At 44.8% G+C, this 16,610-nt stretch overlaps 1 protein-coding gene across 2 annotated transcripts in view; it reads right to left on the bottom strand.

Moving 5' to 3' along the window:
- Positions 1-16,610, bottom strand: part of LOC146193998 (2-aminomuconic semialdehyde dehydrogenase-like) — a 72,275-nt gene that overhangs the window by 4,725 nt on the left and 50,940 nt on the right. For both annotated transcript variants that reach the window (XM_084602928.1, XM_084602927.1), the window contains one exon: positions 1,868-2,077. In XM_084602928.1, coding sequence (XP_084459054.1) covers positions 1,868-2,077 — 210 coding nt within the window. The remainder of the gene's footprint in view (positions 1-1,867; positions 2,078-16,610) is intronic.

The following is a 16,610-nucleotide window of genomic DNA, read 5'->3' on the forward strand; positions in this document are numbered from 1 at the left end:
CTCTCAATAATACTATAGAATTCATCTATATTACCCGCTATATACTTATTAACAAGGAAACCTACTCCTAGTTGCCGCCTCTCTGGTAAGCCTCGATAACACAGTACATGCCCATCATTCAGTACAGTATATGCCTCATTCGGCCTCCTAACCTCACTAAGCCCTATGACATCTCATTTCATACCTTCTAGTTCCTCTAACAGCACTGCTGAACTAGCTTCACTAGCTAGGGTTCTAACGTTAAACGTTGCCAGGGTCAGTTTCCAATGGCGGCCTGTCCAGTGGAGCCAGAAGTTCTTAGCACCCCCTGCTGCGTCACAGGTCTGACCGCCGCCGTGGTCAGTTCCGCAGCCGCTGGTGACTGAAGGCCGGGGTTTTATGGAGCTTATCATGAGAGGTCGCGGCCAATTACTGCACCAGGGTAGCCAACTCCTGTTCTGGTGAGGGAGTGCGTTGCAGGAGGTGTTCACCGGCATCAGGTCGCATCCCAAACTTGTTTATGCAATTCCATCGATACGCGGATTTATTTTTTTTATTCCGGTGGAGAATTGCGCGGCACCGGGATTTGAGCCCCAGTCCTCTTGCATGCGAGGCAAATGTTCTACCGCTACGCTCTGATTGTACTTTACTACTGTTTCATTATTACTGTATGAGGAAAAAAGGAATACTTCCCAATGTTTTTTAGTGTCCTTGCTCTGTGTATTCTCCCTTTCCTTCTCTATTTTTTTTTTTGGTCATAAATCAGTGTAGTAGCAATTCTTAAAATGCACCCTCTGCTGAAGAAATTCCCAACAGTGGTATGTTTGGTTGATCATATTAATGACCCATCCTCCGAATTTATTAGGGAGGAGGGACTCTGGATTCTTGTTGCATCATTGATGAATGGGAACAAAAAATGTGTGCAGCATTGGAGTGCAGTTTTTCTTCACCTGATAATTAATATTAGCTCACAGTAGTGCTGTAGTAATCAGTATTATGAAATGACACTGTCTAATTATGATAAATGTTTTATACTCCTAAAAAAGACAAAATGTGATTGTTACGTCAATGAGATGTTACCTCTAAAACAGGTCTCAATGACGGGGCCTACAGAGCTGTGTGATGTGGTTCTCCTGCTCTGAAAATTTTATCCTTTGTTTCGAAAGAATGTACCACCTTCATCGAGTTGGCATTATTGCTAGACTTCTTTGCTTTGGTTCCAGAAAGAAGAAAAGAGGCATTGGCCTGTGCGAATTTCTGACAGATGTCGACTACCTTCAAAACAAGACAATTTACCCTCTCTTTCATCTCTAAGCCTTCATTTTTTTCTCTTAAGGATAAGTGACTGTGGTATTTATTAACCTTTCAGCAGCTCTCTCCGAGCCATCCTGAAGCGGCGAGTGTCCGCCATTTGGCCAGAAGCGAGCTCTTCTTTTCTACGAGGACTTACAGGGTGTCGTCTCGGAATGGGATGTTTTACTTCATCTTTCTTTATATTGCTGTTACCTAGTGCTTTTAATTTGCTCATTATTTTTGTTTCTATTCATATCTTTATTTTTTTGGAGCTGGCCTGCGGGCGGGGATATTTTCTGAATCTGGCCTGTATGGCAATGTGAGTTTGAGACTGTTGCTCTAACAGACTGGAACAAAAATTTGTCTAGTCTTCCCAATATGGGCACTATCATAACATATGCTATATTTTGGTTAAACTTGCATCAAGTCTGTTGCATAGCTGTGCTGTTAACTACAATGCACCCCATATTTAACTATTGAGATGTACAAATGAGGCAGTGCTCAGAATCTGAGGATGCTTAGATTAGCGAAAGTATGGTATATAGGTAAACATAAATTGCTCTTTAAAGGCAAACAACAAAATACCCATACATACGTCGAGTCGCTGTGCCATCTTGTGTATGCGGCCTACATCCTTGGACCAAATGCTGGCACACAGCCCATATGAGACACCATTCACTTTCTCCACAACTTCAAGGTCGGTCTCGAAAGGTGCCAGGCAGGTGACAGGGCCAAAGATCTCCTCTTGAATGCAGCGTGATGTGTGTGGCAGTTCTGTGATCACAGTTGGTAGCAGGAAGTAGCCCTGCAAGGACAAAAATGCAAATATATGTCCTTATCAACTTGCACTGTCTGGCTGAAGTGATCAAGTCTCTGTCACTCTATTACCATGCTGTTACTTATTTGTAGTGCCAGGACAATGTGAGAGTGCACAAGGTACATATTGGCATGCAACGAAACCAGGTAAACATATTGACATACGGCTGATTCTTGCCGTTTGTGTTCTTTAATTTCAAATGTGGAATTATAATTCTTACAGGTAATAATTGAAACCTTAGGAAAACTGTTCTGCAAAAAATTTGCATTGGCGTTGCGAGTGAAAATCACGTGCATGACTCTGACAGCGGGTAATTGGCAGGTTACGTGGCCATGCACTGATGGGATGTCACAAGTCTATTGGGGGACTTGCCTTTATCTAGGCAGCACCATCATCACTGGCGAGGGTTTAAATACGCTTTTGTTTTCGAAGAAGAAAAGCCACGGAGGGCGCGACAGAAAGAAGTAGGGTAAGGCGGGAAAGAATGTTTCTGTGGGTGTGAATTTCTGAGCCTGGAACACATGACCTGAAAAAGAAAATCAAGCAGCAGCAGAAAAATCTACAATGCGAGGATGAGTCAGCATCTAAACCAGGTTCGAGGCTGACACCTTTCTTGAAAGGGGACAGGCTTTCCAAAGGGTCCTGATAAAGAATACAGCTGCAGGGGAATAGTCGTCAAGAGCTTTCGGCAAGGAGCACAGAAGCACTTGTTAAGATTGACAAATGGTGCAAAGTATGGGGCATGGAATTTAACACAGAGAAAACGGTGCTATTATGGATTACTAGAAAAAAGACGCGCAAAATTTTTTTTCTTGTAAGCTTCAGGACAATTTAGTTAAGGAAGTTTAGTTCTATGAGCATCTTGGTGTTACACTCACGAACAATCTTTCATGGTCCCGTCACATATCTGATATCTGCAGTTCTTCATTAAGAAAATTGTGCTTTATTAAAAGGAAATTAAAAACGACTCCGATTGAAACAAGGTTGCTTGCCTATAATGCACTTATTAGGACAAAGCTCGAATATGCGGCGGTAATTTGGTACTCTCATAACAAAAAAGACAAATCAGTTGGAGTGGGTACAGAGATAAGCTATTCGCTTTGTATTCAGCAAATACAAAAGGCTAGGTTCTCCATCACTTATCATGAAGCAACGTGGTATCCCTCTATTGCAGACTTGTAGAAAAGTTAGCAGGTTAATATTTTTGTACAAAATTCTTACAGGTAAGGTAAGTTTAGATTCATGTAATTGCATAAAGCGATCGACAGCGCGAAAAACCAGACATAGCCACAATAATTCCTTAGTCCCAATTTTTGCGTGCACGGAAGCATTCAAAGTTTTTTTTTTCCAAGAACCATTGCAGGTTGGGATTCCTGGTCGGTAAAAATAACGGAATCAGATAATTTTGCAAAGGGACTTGAAGATTATCTCATGTAATTTTTCTAATTTGTATTCTGTATTTGTATCATTCACCTAGGTTTTCTCCAAGGTTTTCGTGTTTCTGTGTGTTTTATGGTTTTGAGCAATACGTGTGATGTATCAAACTGGCAGCTAGTTTTTGCACCACTCCTGTATGGGCCTTAATGGCTTGCAGTACTTGTAAATAAATAAATAAATACCTGCCAAGGATGACATTAATAGAATTGAACGTTGAGCTAGTTGTTACCTGCTCTGCTGTCTTCTTTCAAGAGAAAGATGACATTATCTGAAGAAAAGGACTCGAGGGGGAACTAAAGTAAGAAGGAAACATGCTTGAAAAAACACGTGCTGCTTAAGTATTGCAGATGGCGGGATAGAGTATACATGTGGGCTGTGGACAAACTGTACAATTAACGCTATACAGGATTGTCTTCCCATTTAGTTATGGTGCAGAGGGAATATATTTAAATAATTCTAAAGGATTTAAAAAGGGCGGGATAGAGTATACGTGTGGGCTGTGAACAAACTGTACAAAAACGCTATATGGGATTGTATTCCCATTTAGTTATGGTGCAGAAGGAATATATTTAAAGGATTCTAAAGGATTTAAAGAGGGCGGGATAGAGTATACATGTGGGCTGTGAACAAACTGTACAATTAACGCTACATGGGATCATCTTCCCAGTTAGTTATGGCGCAGAGGGAATATATTTAAAGGATTCTAGTGTTTCTTTCGAGATATTTATTCCCGTTTGTTCCAATGTTCTAAATTTATGGATTAGATGTGCCTCCCTATATTTTCTGTGCCTTGAAGATTTGAAGCCTGACTGGAGAATAAATAATTTAATTTCATAAAACTAGTGGGCTTTCTGATTGAAATGCTGGGAAGTTTTTGCCAATGTCTGCTTAGTCTTATGTTCATTGACTGCCCTGTCTCCGATGTATTATGTATGACAAAATTGGCATTCTAGAAGGTAGATAACATTTGTTGACTATGTGCAGTTAAAGCTTGATTTTATGCGAAAAGCGAAATCGCTTGCAGTACTTTTGACCGTGGTGTCTTTTTATGATATGGGTCGAGACCAAGGATATTGTTGTGTTACACACTTGTTCAGTTTAGAATGTACTAGAATATCTTTGAGGTTTATGTTACATTTGTATATTACCCTTGGCGCCTTCAGTAATATTTTCTTTGGGCGTTCGTTAGATGCTAGCATGGAGTGGTATTTCTGCAGAATATTGTTTATGTTTGGATGGGCATTGGAGTATATTTCGTGACAAAAGAAGGCTGTCATTCACTGTTGGCTTTTGTTCGTCGTGAGCACATAGTTACGTCTTAAAGTTGTTGCATCCTAAAAGGCCATATTAAGGGTGCTACAGGGATAGTTTCCTTGAATTAGTGTTGCTTTCATTGACTGTAGTGGAAGTAATGGTTAAAGGCAGATATGGTTAATGGCAAGTAATGGCAGGTATGGTTTACTCCGTTATTATTGTTTTTTTCTTCTTCTTTCTTCGAGGAAAGCTCTTGACAACTATTCCCCTGCAGCTATATTTCCTATTCGGGACCCTTTGGAATCATCATCATCCTCATCATCCGGACTATACCCACTGCAGGGCGAAGGTCTCTTCCATACTCCTTCAATTAACCCGCTCCTGTGCTAGCTGCATCCACTTGATGCCTGTGAGTTCCTTAACCTCGTCCACCCACCTAATTTTCTGCCGCCCCCTGCTATGCTTACCTTCCCTTGGAATCCAATTGGTTACTCTTAGAGACCACTGGGTGTCCTTTCTTCACACTATATGTCCTGCCCATGCCCAGTTCTTAACTTCAACCAGCATGTCAATAACTTGAGCTATTTCTTTGATCCACTCTGCACGCTTCCTATTCCTTAAAGTTACACCTACCATGTTTTGTTCTATAGCCTTCTGTGTTGCGCTCAACTTAAGTAGAACCCTTTTGATAGCCTCCATGTTTCAGCCCCATAGGCGAGTACCGGTAGGATGCAACTGTTATACACTTTCCTCTTGAGTGTTACCGGTAAGCTGCTAGTCATAATCTGCGAGTACTTGCCAAATGTGCTCCATTCCAGTTTTACTTTCATAGTTATTTCCCTTTCGTGGTCTGGATCTGTGGTCACTACCTGTCCTAAGTAGACTTATTCGCCTACCACTTTCAGCGCTTCGCTACCTATCTTAAACTGCTGTTCCTCTCACTTTGGAATGCCTGTCCTTTTTCAAGAAAGGCATATCAGCATGGAACCTGCTTTAGGTGCCGAGTCAGCATCCACCCTGCATTGCAATTTTTCCTGCGGTTGCTGCTTTATTTTCTTTTTCAGGCTACGGGATCACTGGTCCCATGCTCAGAAATTCACACCTTAGGAAACATTCTTTCACTCCTTGCCCTGCTTCTTTCTCCCCCACCCTCCCTAACTTTTCTTCTTCGAAAGCAAAAGTGTATTTAAACCCCTGCCAGTGATGATCGCACTGCCCAAAGACAAGTCCCCTTGTCAAAATGTTGGCTCGGCTTGCGAACTGCGGCTCCCCCTCAGCCCTTGTTCAGTGCTCTTTCATACTGTGTAGCCATCTTTCTCTTATTCTATCCTGATCACAAGTCTATGTGAGATAAGTGACTGGGCAGGCGCTGCGAGCTTAGGTTTCACCTTTGTGCTGGGAGGGTAAGACCGGAATCTAGTATTCCATGTCCAGAGTTGGACACACTGCCCCTGGGCTAGGCAGGCATGTTCGTCCAGCTAGGTTAAAGCAGGGCTTTATATCTACGTCGGGTGGCCTTTCACCTAGTGTGAAAAACCCAAATAACAGCCATAATGCTATTGCTTCATACCTTTAATATGGAGCAACCCCCCCCCCCCACACACACACACACACATTGCACACACACAGTGGGCAGTCATGGTTTTGCAGCTGACAACAGTGACTTGTGAAAATTGCAGGGTGTGTGCAAATGCTTTTCTATTTTGCATGCTCCTAGTTCGATTTAAGGAAGGCTCATTATGTACAGTGCTGCAAAACACCTCTCGAGGACCAACCACCTTATAAAAGCCCGAAGTGATTATTAAAGAAGTGGTAAATATTCTTTTGAAACAGCGCTAGAAACACGGATAGATATAAAGACAAAACACACATTGCGCTGAACTGACAACTTTAGTTCAGTGCAATGTGTGTTTGTCTTTCTATCTGTCCGTGTTTCTAGCGCTGTTTTAACTTGATGTTCAACCAATTCGGCCAACAAGTCACTTTGCTTAAATATTCTGGTTTCCCAAGTAATGGATTTTTCTTTGACTGTCTTCAAAGCATTTGGTGTGAATAGAATTGTGGAGGCAAAAGTTGCTCATTGTAGAATTCAAAAGGTTACGCAACTGCACTCTATTTTCACCACTTCATTTATTCTTTCATGGCACAGTGTATATGTCAACCCTGAATGAGCATGCCTTTTTCTCTTTTTTAACCTCATACCCCTTGTGGTATTTGGGGCTTGCTTTTTTTTTGCCATTTCTATCACCGGTCTGACATGATGTGCGACGGTTATTTACATTAAGAACCCCAGATTATGAAAAATAATTGAACCTTCTGCTATGGTGCCACTTTTATATAGCTTACATATTTTACTGCCTCCTTCATCTAATTCCCTTGTAATGCATGTGGTGTGTCTACCGTGAAATGTTATTCTGCTTTTCCTCTTCTATAACCTACCTTTACTTTTTCGTTCTTTTATATAGCTTACATATTTTACTGCCTCCTTCATCTAATTCCCTTGTAATGCATGTGGTGTGTCTACCGTGAAATGTTATTCTGCTTTTCCTCTTCTATAACCTACCTTTACTTTTTCGTTAGAAAATTGAGTAAAGTGGCCGAGCCTGTCAACTAATGCCAACCAGGTGACTGATGATGGCAAATAATGGGATAGCATAAAGCAACAAAGATGAAAGAACTCAGAGCACGCGGGCGGCTGCGTCAGCTGCCTCATTCCCTGCAAGAACCTGGTGGCTAGGAGCCCAGGCGAGATATCGGCACGCGGGGTCCGTCTCCCGACTAATTTTGGTATATTCTATAGGCTAAGGGGGTGGTCCACCCTTGTGCGATGTTCTGACAAGCGCCTCGTGAATCGGTGATGATATATTTAGAGGTGTGCTTTAAAGCGGCGAGTGCAATGGCTATCTGCAGCGTGTGTTATAGAGTTGGCCTTGACGGTAAGTCCATCGACTGTGTTCCCGTTGTGAACGACTGCGGCTGTATATCAGCCTCCTGGATGGGGGCCAGAGGCATCCTACTTAGAACACACCTGATTTGTTGCCATATTGGCGGGCCAAGGCTTCCGCCCGCGCCAGGTGCCGCCCATTACGGTCTTGTGACATGTTGGCAGGGAGAGGCCGCACTGTGAGGGCGCGTCTCCAGAGTTCTGGGATGCGGAGCCTCTCCTCTGTGAACTGTTTATGTTGATTGTTTAGCCGGGCAAGAAAGCGGCGACCCGACACTGTCTGTGTGAGGCGGGTATATTGGTTCATCAAATGTGCCTCCCGAAGCCCCCTGAAAGTTCACCACCCCTAGGGTCATGAGTCGACCGTTAGAGGTGAAGATTGGGAGATCGAAGGCACGTTTCATGATTTTGCGAAGGATCACCTCGAGGGTTTGCTCCTCGTGCTTCCGCAAGTGGAGGTAAGGAGTCTAATACAGGATTCGACTGGTTACGAAGGCATTTGCCAGCCGCAAGGCATCCTTACTTCGCAAACCCCCGCGTTTGTTAGGCTCCCGGCAGACCATACGGCCAACCTCTCCCACCTGGCGGAGCATGGTTAGTGTTAGGGCGTCTTTAGTGATGGATGAAGAGACCGAGTACTCTCATATCTCTTTTGATTCATGAATGGGATCGCTCGCAAGCAAGAGCGAGGTCTGTGTGGTGCATCTTGGAGAGGGGCGGAGATGCACAAGGGAACATTGATGACCACAGCGCCGGGCATAGCAGTCTACTATGCTTGCCGTTGTTTCTAGGCAGGCTTCAATGTCGCCCACGTTGCCCTGCGTGGCCCAGGGGTTGATGTCGGTGTAGAGCGCGTGCTGCACGCCTTCGACCTCAGCCAGCTACGCTGGCAGACGCATCATGGCAATGTTAAAAAGCAGCGGAGAGAAAACTACGCCCTGAGGTGTGCCCCGCATGCTGAGCATGAATGGTTCGTGCTCCTTGTTTTGTATTTTAATGTAGGATTGTCGGTCTGTAAGGAATTGTCTTATATAATTGTGAGTATCGCTGCCACAGTGTGTTTGCCTTAGATGGGTCAGTATGACTTCGTGTGTGATGTTATTGAAAGTGCCTTTCAAGTCTAGGGCGAGTACAACCTGGTCATTGTGAGGGCGTTCGAATGGGTTGAGAATATCTCTGTCAAGTTGGAGAAGGACATCCTGTGCAGATATGTGTGGGCGAAATCCGAACATGGTGTCCGCGAAAGTGTGCCTGTGTTCAAGATACTCGGATAGCGCACCATAGTCTCCATTAGTTTGCCCATACAGGAGGTAAGAGAGATGGGGCGGAGGATATCCGTGTTGATTGGTTTGCAAGCTTTCGGGATGAAAGTCACAAGTGCCGTTTTCCAATAGATGGGTAAGGGGGTTTCTCCTGTCCAGATTGCGTTAATGTATTCAAGTAGGCACTGGTACATCGAGTCAGGCAGGTTCGACAAAAGTTTGACGGTGACCTTGTCCCGACCCGGCGTGGTGCCTCTCTTCATTTTGACTAGACTGGCCCGAAGATCGTGAAGCTGGAAAGGCCGTTTCTCCAGCTTCGAGTTCTCCTTGCCTGCGTCGGAGTAGACCGATCCTAGGGGCTTTTGAGCTGTGCACAAGTAGCGGTCCCGGAGCGATTGCGCTGGCTGCATAGTGTTGCCTTTAAGGAGTGGGTTGCTCGGTGTAAATGTTTTTGGGTTTTGGTGCGGGTCTGCATTGGATTGATGAGAGCTGGGAAAAGCCTCTGTGTTACGGCTAGACATTTGTTGGGCCGCTGTATTGCAACGATCCACTCAGTTCGAGCCCGCGATCGCTGGACCGCGTACTCGGCGGCTCGGTGGGTGATATCGGCAATACGTTCTTTAAGTTTGTGGTTGTGTTTTTGGCGACGTCAGTGACGTGTAAGGCTGTGGCGAGCTTCCAGAGGTGAAGGAGGTGGTTATCCACATCCGTTATCGCCTCTCCTGAGCTGGATCTGCGTTTCATGTGTGCGGAGGTGTGACATCAGTGACCGGGACCGGTTGGTGTACCCTTGCTCTGCTATGGGCGTGTTGGTTGTGGCGGGAAAATTTTGCCGGATGGTAGCCCAATTAGGGATGTGGGCTTGTGTGGTAGGACGCTTGAAGGGGTGTGTGTAGATCGTGATATTGAGAGAAGGCAGTGGTCGCTGCCGAGGGTTTCTTCGGTGTTAACCCAGTCTGCGTGTCGCATGTTGCGAGTGAAGGTTAGATCTGGACACGTGTCCCGCGTCACGGAGTTACCTACGCGTGTTGGGTAAACGGGGTCGGTGTGGAGGGTGAGGCCCAGTGTGGATCCAAGCTCCACCAGTTTGCGCCCACGCACCTCCTCTTTACGGTACCCCCACAGCTGACTGGGAGCATTGAAGTCACCCAAGATTAGGAGGGGGTCTCGACCCGTTGTCTTCAGCGCGCGGCTAGAGATGTCTGCGAACGTCACTCGCTTCCGTTTGAGGGAACAGTATATTCGAGGAGGCGATGGTTCAGTATGTGCATGGGAGGATCTGAGCGGCGGAGGTGGTATGATTCGCGTACGAACAGGCAGGACGAGGGGTCTCGCTGGAACGTCGTGTAGTTAATTTGGCCGCCGCTCCTGGCTCCTGGAGGGCGACCAAGCCAGGCAGTTTCGAATGTAAGTATAGGCGCAGATTCGCGCGTATTTGGCAGTTACTGAAGCCCTTACAATTCCATTGCGTTACCAATTCTGACTGATATGATTTAGGGCGAGGGACTGCTGGTTAGGCTGTCCCGCCATGAGTGATATTTAGGAAGACTAGTACGGACTCCGCCCCGAAGCCGGCACCTGAAGTGAGTGCGGTGTTGGAGTCCTCGTTATCCGAATCTGTAATAATTCGGGAGTATTTTGCAAGACGGGACATATATTTAAGGTTCCTAGCTCGAGGGCCTGTTTTTGTGAAAGGAGACATATTTTTAAGGCGGTTATAATGCAAACGAGTTGTACCCGACTAGAGTTCTCATGACGCGATAGCGTTTAAAGGTAGGACCCATTCTCCAAAGAACCTGGCGTTGTCGGCGTCGTTGGTGCAGTGAGCGATAAATCACGGGCATGCCTCTGGCGGGTGACATATGTGTCCGGGCATTAATTATTCGGCGGCTTGTGTGACATCATTTGACGTGGAGTCAGCAGAAGGAAACTTCTGTAGAAGTCATTGTTCCCCCTTCCGTTTAAGACGCTAGTGCCAATTCCTTCCGTAGCGGTGGGTGAAAGTGAGGCGTGTCGTCCTGGCAGTGATATCAAGAAGAAAACATTTGCCGACGATTGCGTTACTTCCTAATGCGAAATTTGAGAACAGCTAGCTCATCAGCTGTTTGACCTTTTCGATTGATTGAGGCAAAGATTTCGAGCAAGACATATGTATGTTCAATTGCAGACAACCTTTTTTTTAATGTTTTCACACATTCCTTCAAAAAACACTCCTCTAACAGTTCTTGACTGACATAAAGGAAGCTTTGTGGTCATCCGAAGCCTTCCACTACCGGCACCTCTTTCTTTTTTCATTGCCACCTTTCTCCTTTTCTTTACAGCTCGGTTAATGTGTCCGCGCAGGATTGTGACAGATACTGCGGCTTTTCTTTGATGTCAACAAATTTTAAACGCCGCTGATGCCTGCTGTACCATAGCCTCCTTTATACACTCTGTACATGGCAACTCCGCGGCCGTCGCCGCCGCTCCTCCTCCGTTGCCAAGTTACGCCGCTGGCTGCCGAGAGATGGCGACAGCGACGCAGGGTCACAGCAAAGGATTAAGACAAGGCTGTCCTGTATCACCGCTGCTGTTCATGCTTTATATGATAAACCTGGAACGAAGGATACAAGACAGTAACCTAGGTTTTAACCTTTCATATAGATTAAGTGGAAAAGCGGTAGAGCAGCGCCTCCTCGGTTTGATGTATGCAGACGATATTGTGCTGCTAGCTGAGAGTCTGGAAGAATTGCAAACTCTAGTTAGGTATTGCGGAGACGAAGGGGACGCTCTAGGCTTCAGTTTTAGCGCAGTTAGGTCGGGTCTGATGATTTTCAACGGCTCAACTGATCAGGGTCTTAAAATACAAGGTCATGAAATACCCAGAGTAGCAGAATACAAATATCGGGGTATGGGTAAACGAAGGATTGGCATATATTGTAAAGCATGAGCAATCACTTAAGGCCAAAGGGCGAAGAAATACCGGGATAATGAATCATAGGGCATTGTGGGGATACAACAGGTAAGAGGGTTTGAGGGGTATTTGGAAAGGAATTATGGTGCCCGGACTTACTTTCGGAAATGCGGTTTTGTGCCTAAAATCAGAGGTATAGTCGACATTAGAAATAAATCAGAGAGCCGTTGGACGATTAGCACTAGGTGCCCACAGCAAAACCACAAATGAGGCGGCACGTGGGAGATAAGGGCTGGGCATCTTTCGAAGTACGGGAAGCTCAGAGTAAAATATTATATGAGGAACGCCTGAGGAAATTGGACAGTAACAGATGGGCAGCTAACCTGTCCTCAAAAAGCGTTGACTCACAATGGGGGAAAATAACTAGGAAACTAACTAGTAAGTATGCTCGTCACAAGGACGGAGAAATAAAAAGCATTAAGCAACAGGTGAAAAACACAGAAGGTAAAAATTGGATAAATTCGGTGGAAAAGAAACAGAGTGTGGAATTATACCGAAAGCGGAAAATGCAGATAAGGAAGGAAGCTTTCTTTGATAACGCGAGGCAGTGCCTTACTTTTTGAAGCTATATCAGGGTGCCAATTAGAACACGCAGCTACACAAAGAAATTTAACAATGAAGATGACGCATGTGCTGTATGTGGTAACTCAAGTGAAACAATTGACCATATTATACTCGAATGTAATGGTATCCATCCGGAAGTTGATTCAGGTGCAGTCATTGTCCCTGAAGCTCTGGGGTTTAGAGATACGAGTGGCCCGGTGAATAAACCGGCGGTGGAAACTAGCAAAAAACGACAGGAAGATTGGTGGATTAAAAGCAGAGAAGTGACATAATAATAGTAATGTAGAAACAAAACTTTAATAAATATAATGATGGTTTAGTTAACCAATCTTAAACAATAAATAAGATATAGGGAGAAAAATGAGCATGATAGCTACTGCTACCACGCCGTTTCAAAGGGGACACTCAGCTATATTCCATTCCATCCATCCATCTACAGTGAGGTTCCGACGTTGGGCTTGTTTGCTGCGCCGGTGCTCCCGGAAAAATAAAAAGAACTATTCAGTGTTTTCTTTTTTTCTTTGCCCTCTGAATAAGTAGCGGAGAAGGGGGGCAGAGTCAAAGTCTTTACTGAGAAGCGTCCGCGCAGCTTGAGAGCGGGCGGGATACCGAGAATACGGGAGGGATCAAGGGGTCAACCTCTTGTAGCGTACAGGACGCGCAGAACCCCTTTTTTCCCGGATAAGCTGATCCGCGAGAGTGGCGACGGGGCATTCGCGCAGCCTAGCTTCAGAAAGCGCTCTCAATGAGAGGTGGCAGCGGGCGAGAAGAATGACCCCTCATTGTCTGTTTGCGAGCGACAACGTCTCAGTAGATGGGCCTCGGACGTTGCCTTTTCGCGAAACGGTGTTTATGGATTAACTCTGAGGCTGGGAAAAGATGCACCCGTGGGGAAGCGAGTTATTGCCAAGTTTCTGGGAGAAGGGCAGAATCCTCTATTTAGATAGTGGAAAGTGTATACGCTTGTACAGTGCTATTTGAGATTTCTTGCCTTCTTTCCCTTATCCATCATTGGCAGCGTTCTACTTTCCCCAATTCGTGATTGGTAATGTTGCCCTTTCCCTAATGATTTATTGTGCGACAGTTTGTGAATTTGCCCTATTGGTTGTTGTTCCCACCGAGGGCGGGGACATATAGGGCTTAAAAGAAGATATTTTGGTGGAACCAAGGGCTGGTTTCGTCAGGTAAAACTACGAGTCAGTCAATTGTAAATATGTTTCTCCTTCCTTGTATCTTTCTGTTTTTTTATTAAATGTTAATAAATGGTTAACCTTTCCGGAAGTGTCCTCGAGTAATGTGATTGAGCAACATCGAACCTGCAAGACGTCAAGCATCCTACAACCCATAAATCATCAACATATTTCCCTCTATAAGATCCAGAGGGAAAATCAGCTGTCACCCTCGCCAGGGGAGTGCCGGTGCGCCGTGTTGCAAAGCGGTCCGAATAGCCACGCGCTGCCGCTTTCTCGCTGTTTCGTGGACTATTTTGCAGTGTGCAAGGTCATGCTTCTTTTCTTAGGGTGCTGCAGGAATACAGCATTGCACCAACTGCACCAACTAAGGTCAGTACTAAATACGGGAAACAAGGCCTTCAATTTTCGTCCATATCATTTTGGAATTCTTTGAATTTTGACATTAAGCAAACTAATACACTTTCTTTGTTCAAGTTGAAATTAAAAAATTCTTCTTAATTTGTGATTTCTTTACTTATCTTTTGTGTCGCGGAATTCGTAAGTGTTTTTGTACTTTTTTTGTATTCTGTGTTTGTATCTAAATCTGTCGGCAATGCACTCTTTACTTGTATTTCGTTATTTTCAGTGTTGCTTCATAAATTTTCTTACAATAATATTATTCTTTATGTTGCCTATTGAAATCTATTACTATGGGAAGTCCCACCTGCGGTCTTGTACCATGAGACTTCGCTGTATATTCTAGTACGTTTTTTCTTTTTTTTTTTATTCAAAAATAAACTTTCAACTTCAACTGGTAAGTGCCAGCTTTGCTTGATCCTTCCGGCGATCGCTGCGTAGATTTCAGCTGCTTTGAGGCTTGTAAAAAATAGTAGCAGCACCAAACACTGTGTTTATTAAGCGTCAATACTGCAATAGTAATGTTAGACATGCACCTGTGCTTTCTGGACTGCAAAGCTGCGTCCCTGCTTAGCTCGTCTGCGTAGTGTGTTAGATGCACTCCTGCGATTTTTTTTGCAGTATATGCTAATTACGAACTTTTGTGATAAAATAGAAACACAAGATTTACCTATTGTGAAGATGACTACTTCAAAGTGAGTTAAACCGAATTGTGCAAAGCCTATATTAATTTTCCTTGTCAACTAAATCGCTGTCCCTCTCTAGCATCGGAAACCGCAAAACTCGTACTCAACCGCATTAAGGCCTGTTAAAAATAATGACAGCACCAAAAGTGTGTTTATTACGCGTCAGTAAGGTAATAATATTAAATCTGCACGTGTATTTTATGGACTGCGATGCTAACTTCCTCCCTGGTTAGCTCGTCTGTGTGGTATGTTACATCTGCTCCAGCGCAGTATCTTTTGTTTCGCTAACTGCGCAATTCTGTGAAAAATAAAAACAAGCTTTGCCTCTTGTGACGATTATTTTGGAGTGATCGAAACAGAAAGATGCAACGCGTATATTTGTATTTCCTTGTTTTTCAAGTAAAAAGAAACGTTTGTACGACGCGCTGAATCATTGAAAGTAACAGCTGATACCAAAATTGTTCTTACAGATCTCAATGGCATACTGCGATGCGATTGTTCCAATCATCTGTAAATCAAGCTGGCTTCTGAAGTGCTATCAGTGACAGAAGTCACCGTGAACATTTTTTTTCTACTTGTGGCAACTATTCATCACACCACTTCTACATGGTACTCTTGTAGACAATTGCTGTTGTGAAATGTGTAAATAAATGCTGGTGCCTTTCTTCTTAAATTTTGCTTTATTGCAGCGTAGACTAGCATTGTAATTTTTCTATCACCATTGGCGCTAGCAGAGCAGTCATGCAGTTTTTCGAGCCATGCGCGATTTCTAAACTGCCTGACATAAAATGTCATATAGCGTTGGTGTTATTGCCTAACAAGTATCATGATCACTTATGCTTAGTGTATGTCGGCCTTACAAATAAATATGCCGAATATGCACGATTCATGCTTAGGAACAGTTATCCCGATAGCGAATAACAGCGCTCCCGCCCCGTGCCGACGTTCGTACCTTTGCGCCTCGCCTCGACACCTACGTCAGTGGCGCCCTCAGCGAGGGGAGCGGCAGCGCCGCGCAACTTTACCCGACGGCACAAGGATGCTGAATTGGGCGAGTTGGTGCATTTGCATTTTAGGAAACGTAGCGCAAAGACAAGGATAAAATGAGGGATACACACATGACCGCCGACGGCGCCGCTCTATTGTTCGCGCGGTGCGTTGACAGGTACTACGTCTATTTTTTTCTATATGCTCTGTGGTGCGGCGTTCGAGGAAGCGCCAGATGAAAGGCCTCCGGCCGGTGCGGTCAGCATCGTGTATGCGTGTTGTTGTTAACTTTATTTTTTCGCCGATTTAGGAATCCTCCTACTCCCCGCCCCCGGCACGCAGGCCTTTGGGACGGAGGCCGAGGCCTGCGCGACTAAAGACAGGCGAAGCGACCGTGTTTCTTCGCGGCTTCAGCCGCCAGGCGGATAGCTTACTGCTGGTTGGCGGGGGTCGACTCGCTCCGCAGTAGCAGTTCCCAGGCTCCTCTACTATTAAGGCGAAAGCCTTTAATGGCTTATGCTGTCGTGCACAAAATGTATCCCGCTTTTGCAGCGGCTCTGATTGGTCCAGGCGGGATGACGTCATAGAGGTCTCGACCAATCACAGAGCACCCCCTCAGTAAGCGCCAATGCGGGCCTTATATGACCATATGCCAATCAATGATCAAGTACTAATCAATGGCTAATTAATTATATAATGACTAATTACTGATTATGGAATTCATTATTTACCTGATTAATGACTACATTGTCTACTCAGTCACAAGTTGCTTAATCGATGCCTGATTAGTTAATTACTAATTAGTGCCATTTGCGTAGCAGAATGCGGCACTCAGAATTTCGCTT

The sequence above is a fragment of the Amblyomma maculatum genome, chromosome 4, assembly GCF_055883805.1.
Source record: "Amblyomma maculatum isolate TAMU_Amacu chromosome 4, ASM5588380v1, whole genome shotgun sequence".
Taxonomy (NCBI): Eukaryota; Metazoa; Arthropoda; class Arachnida; order Ixodida; family Ixodidae; genus Amblyomma; species Amblyomma maculatum.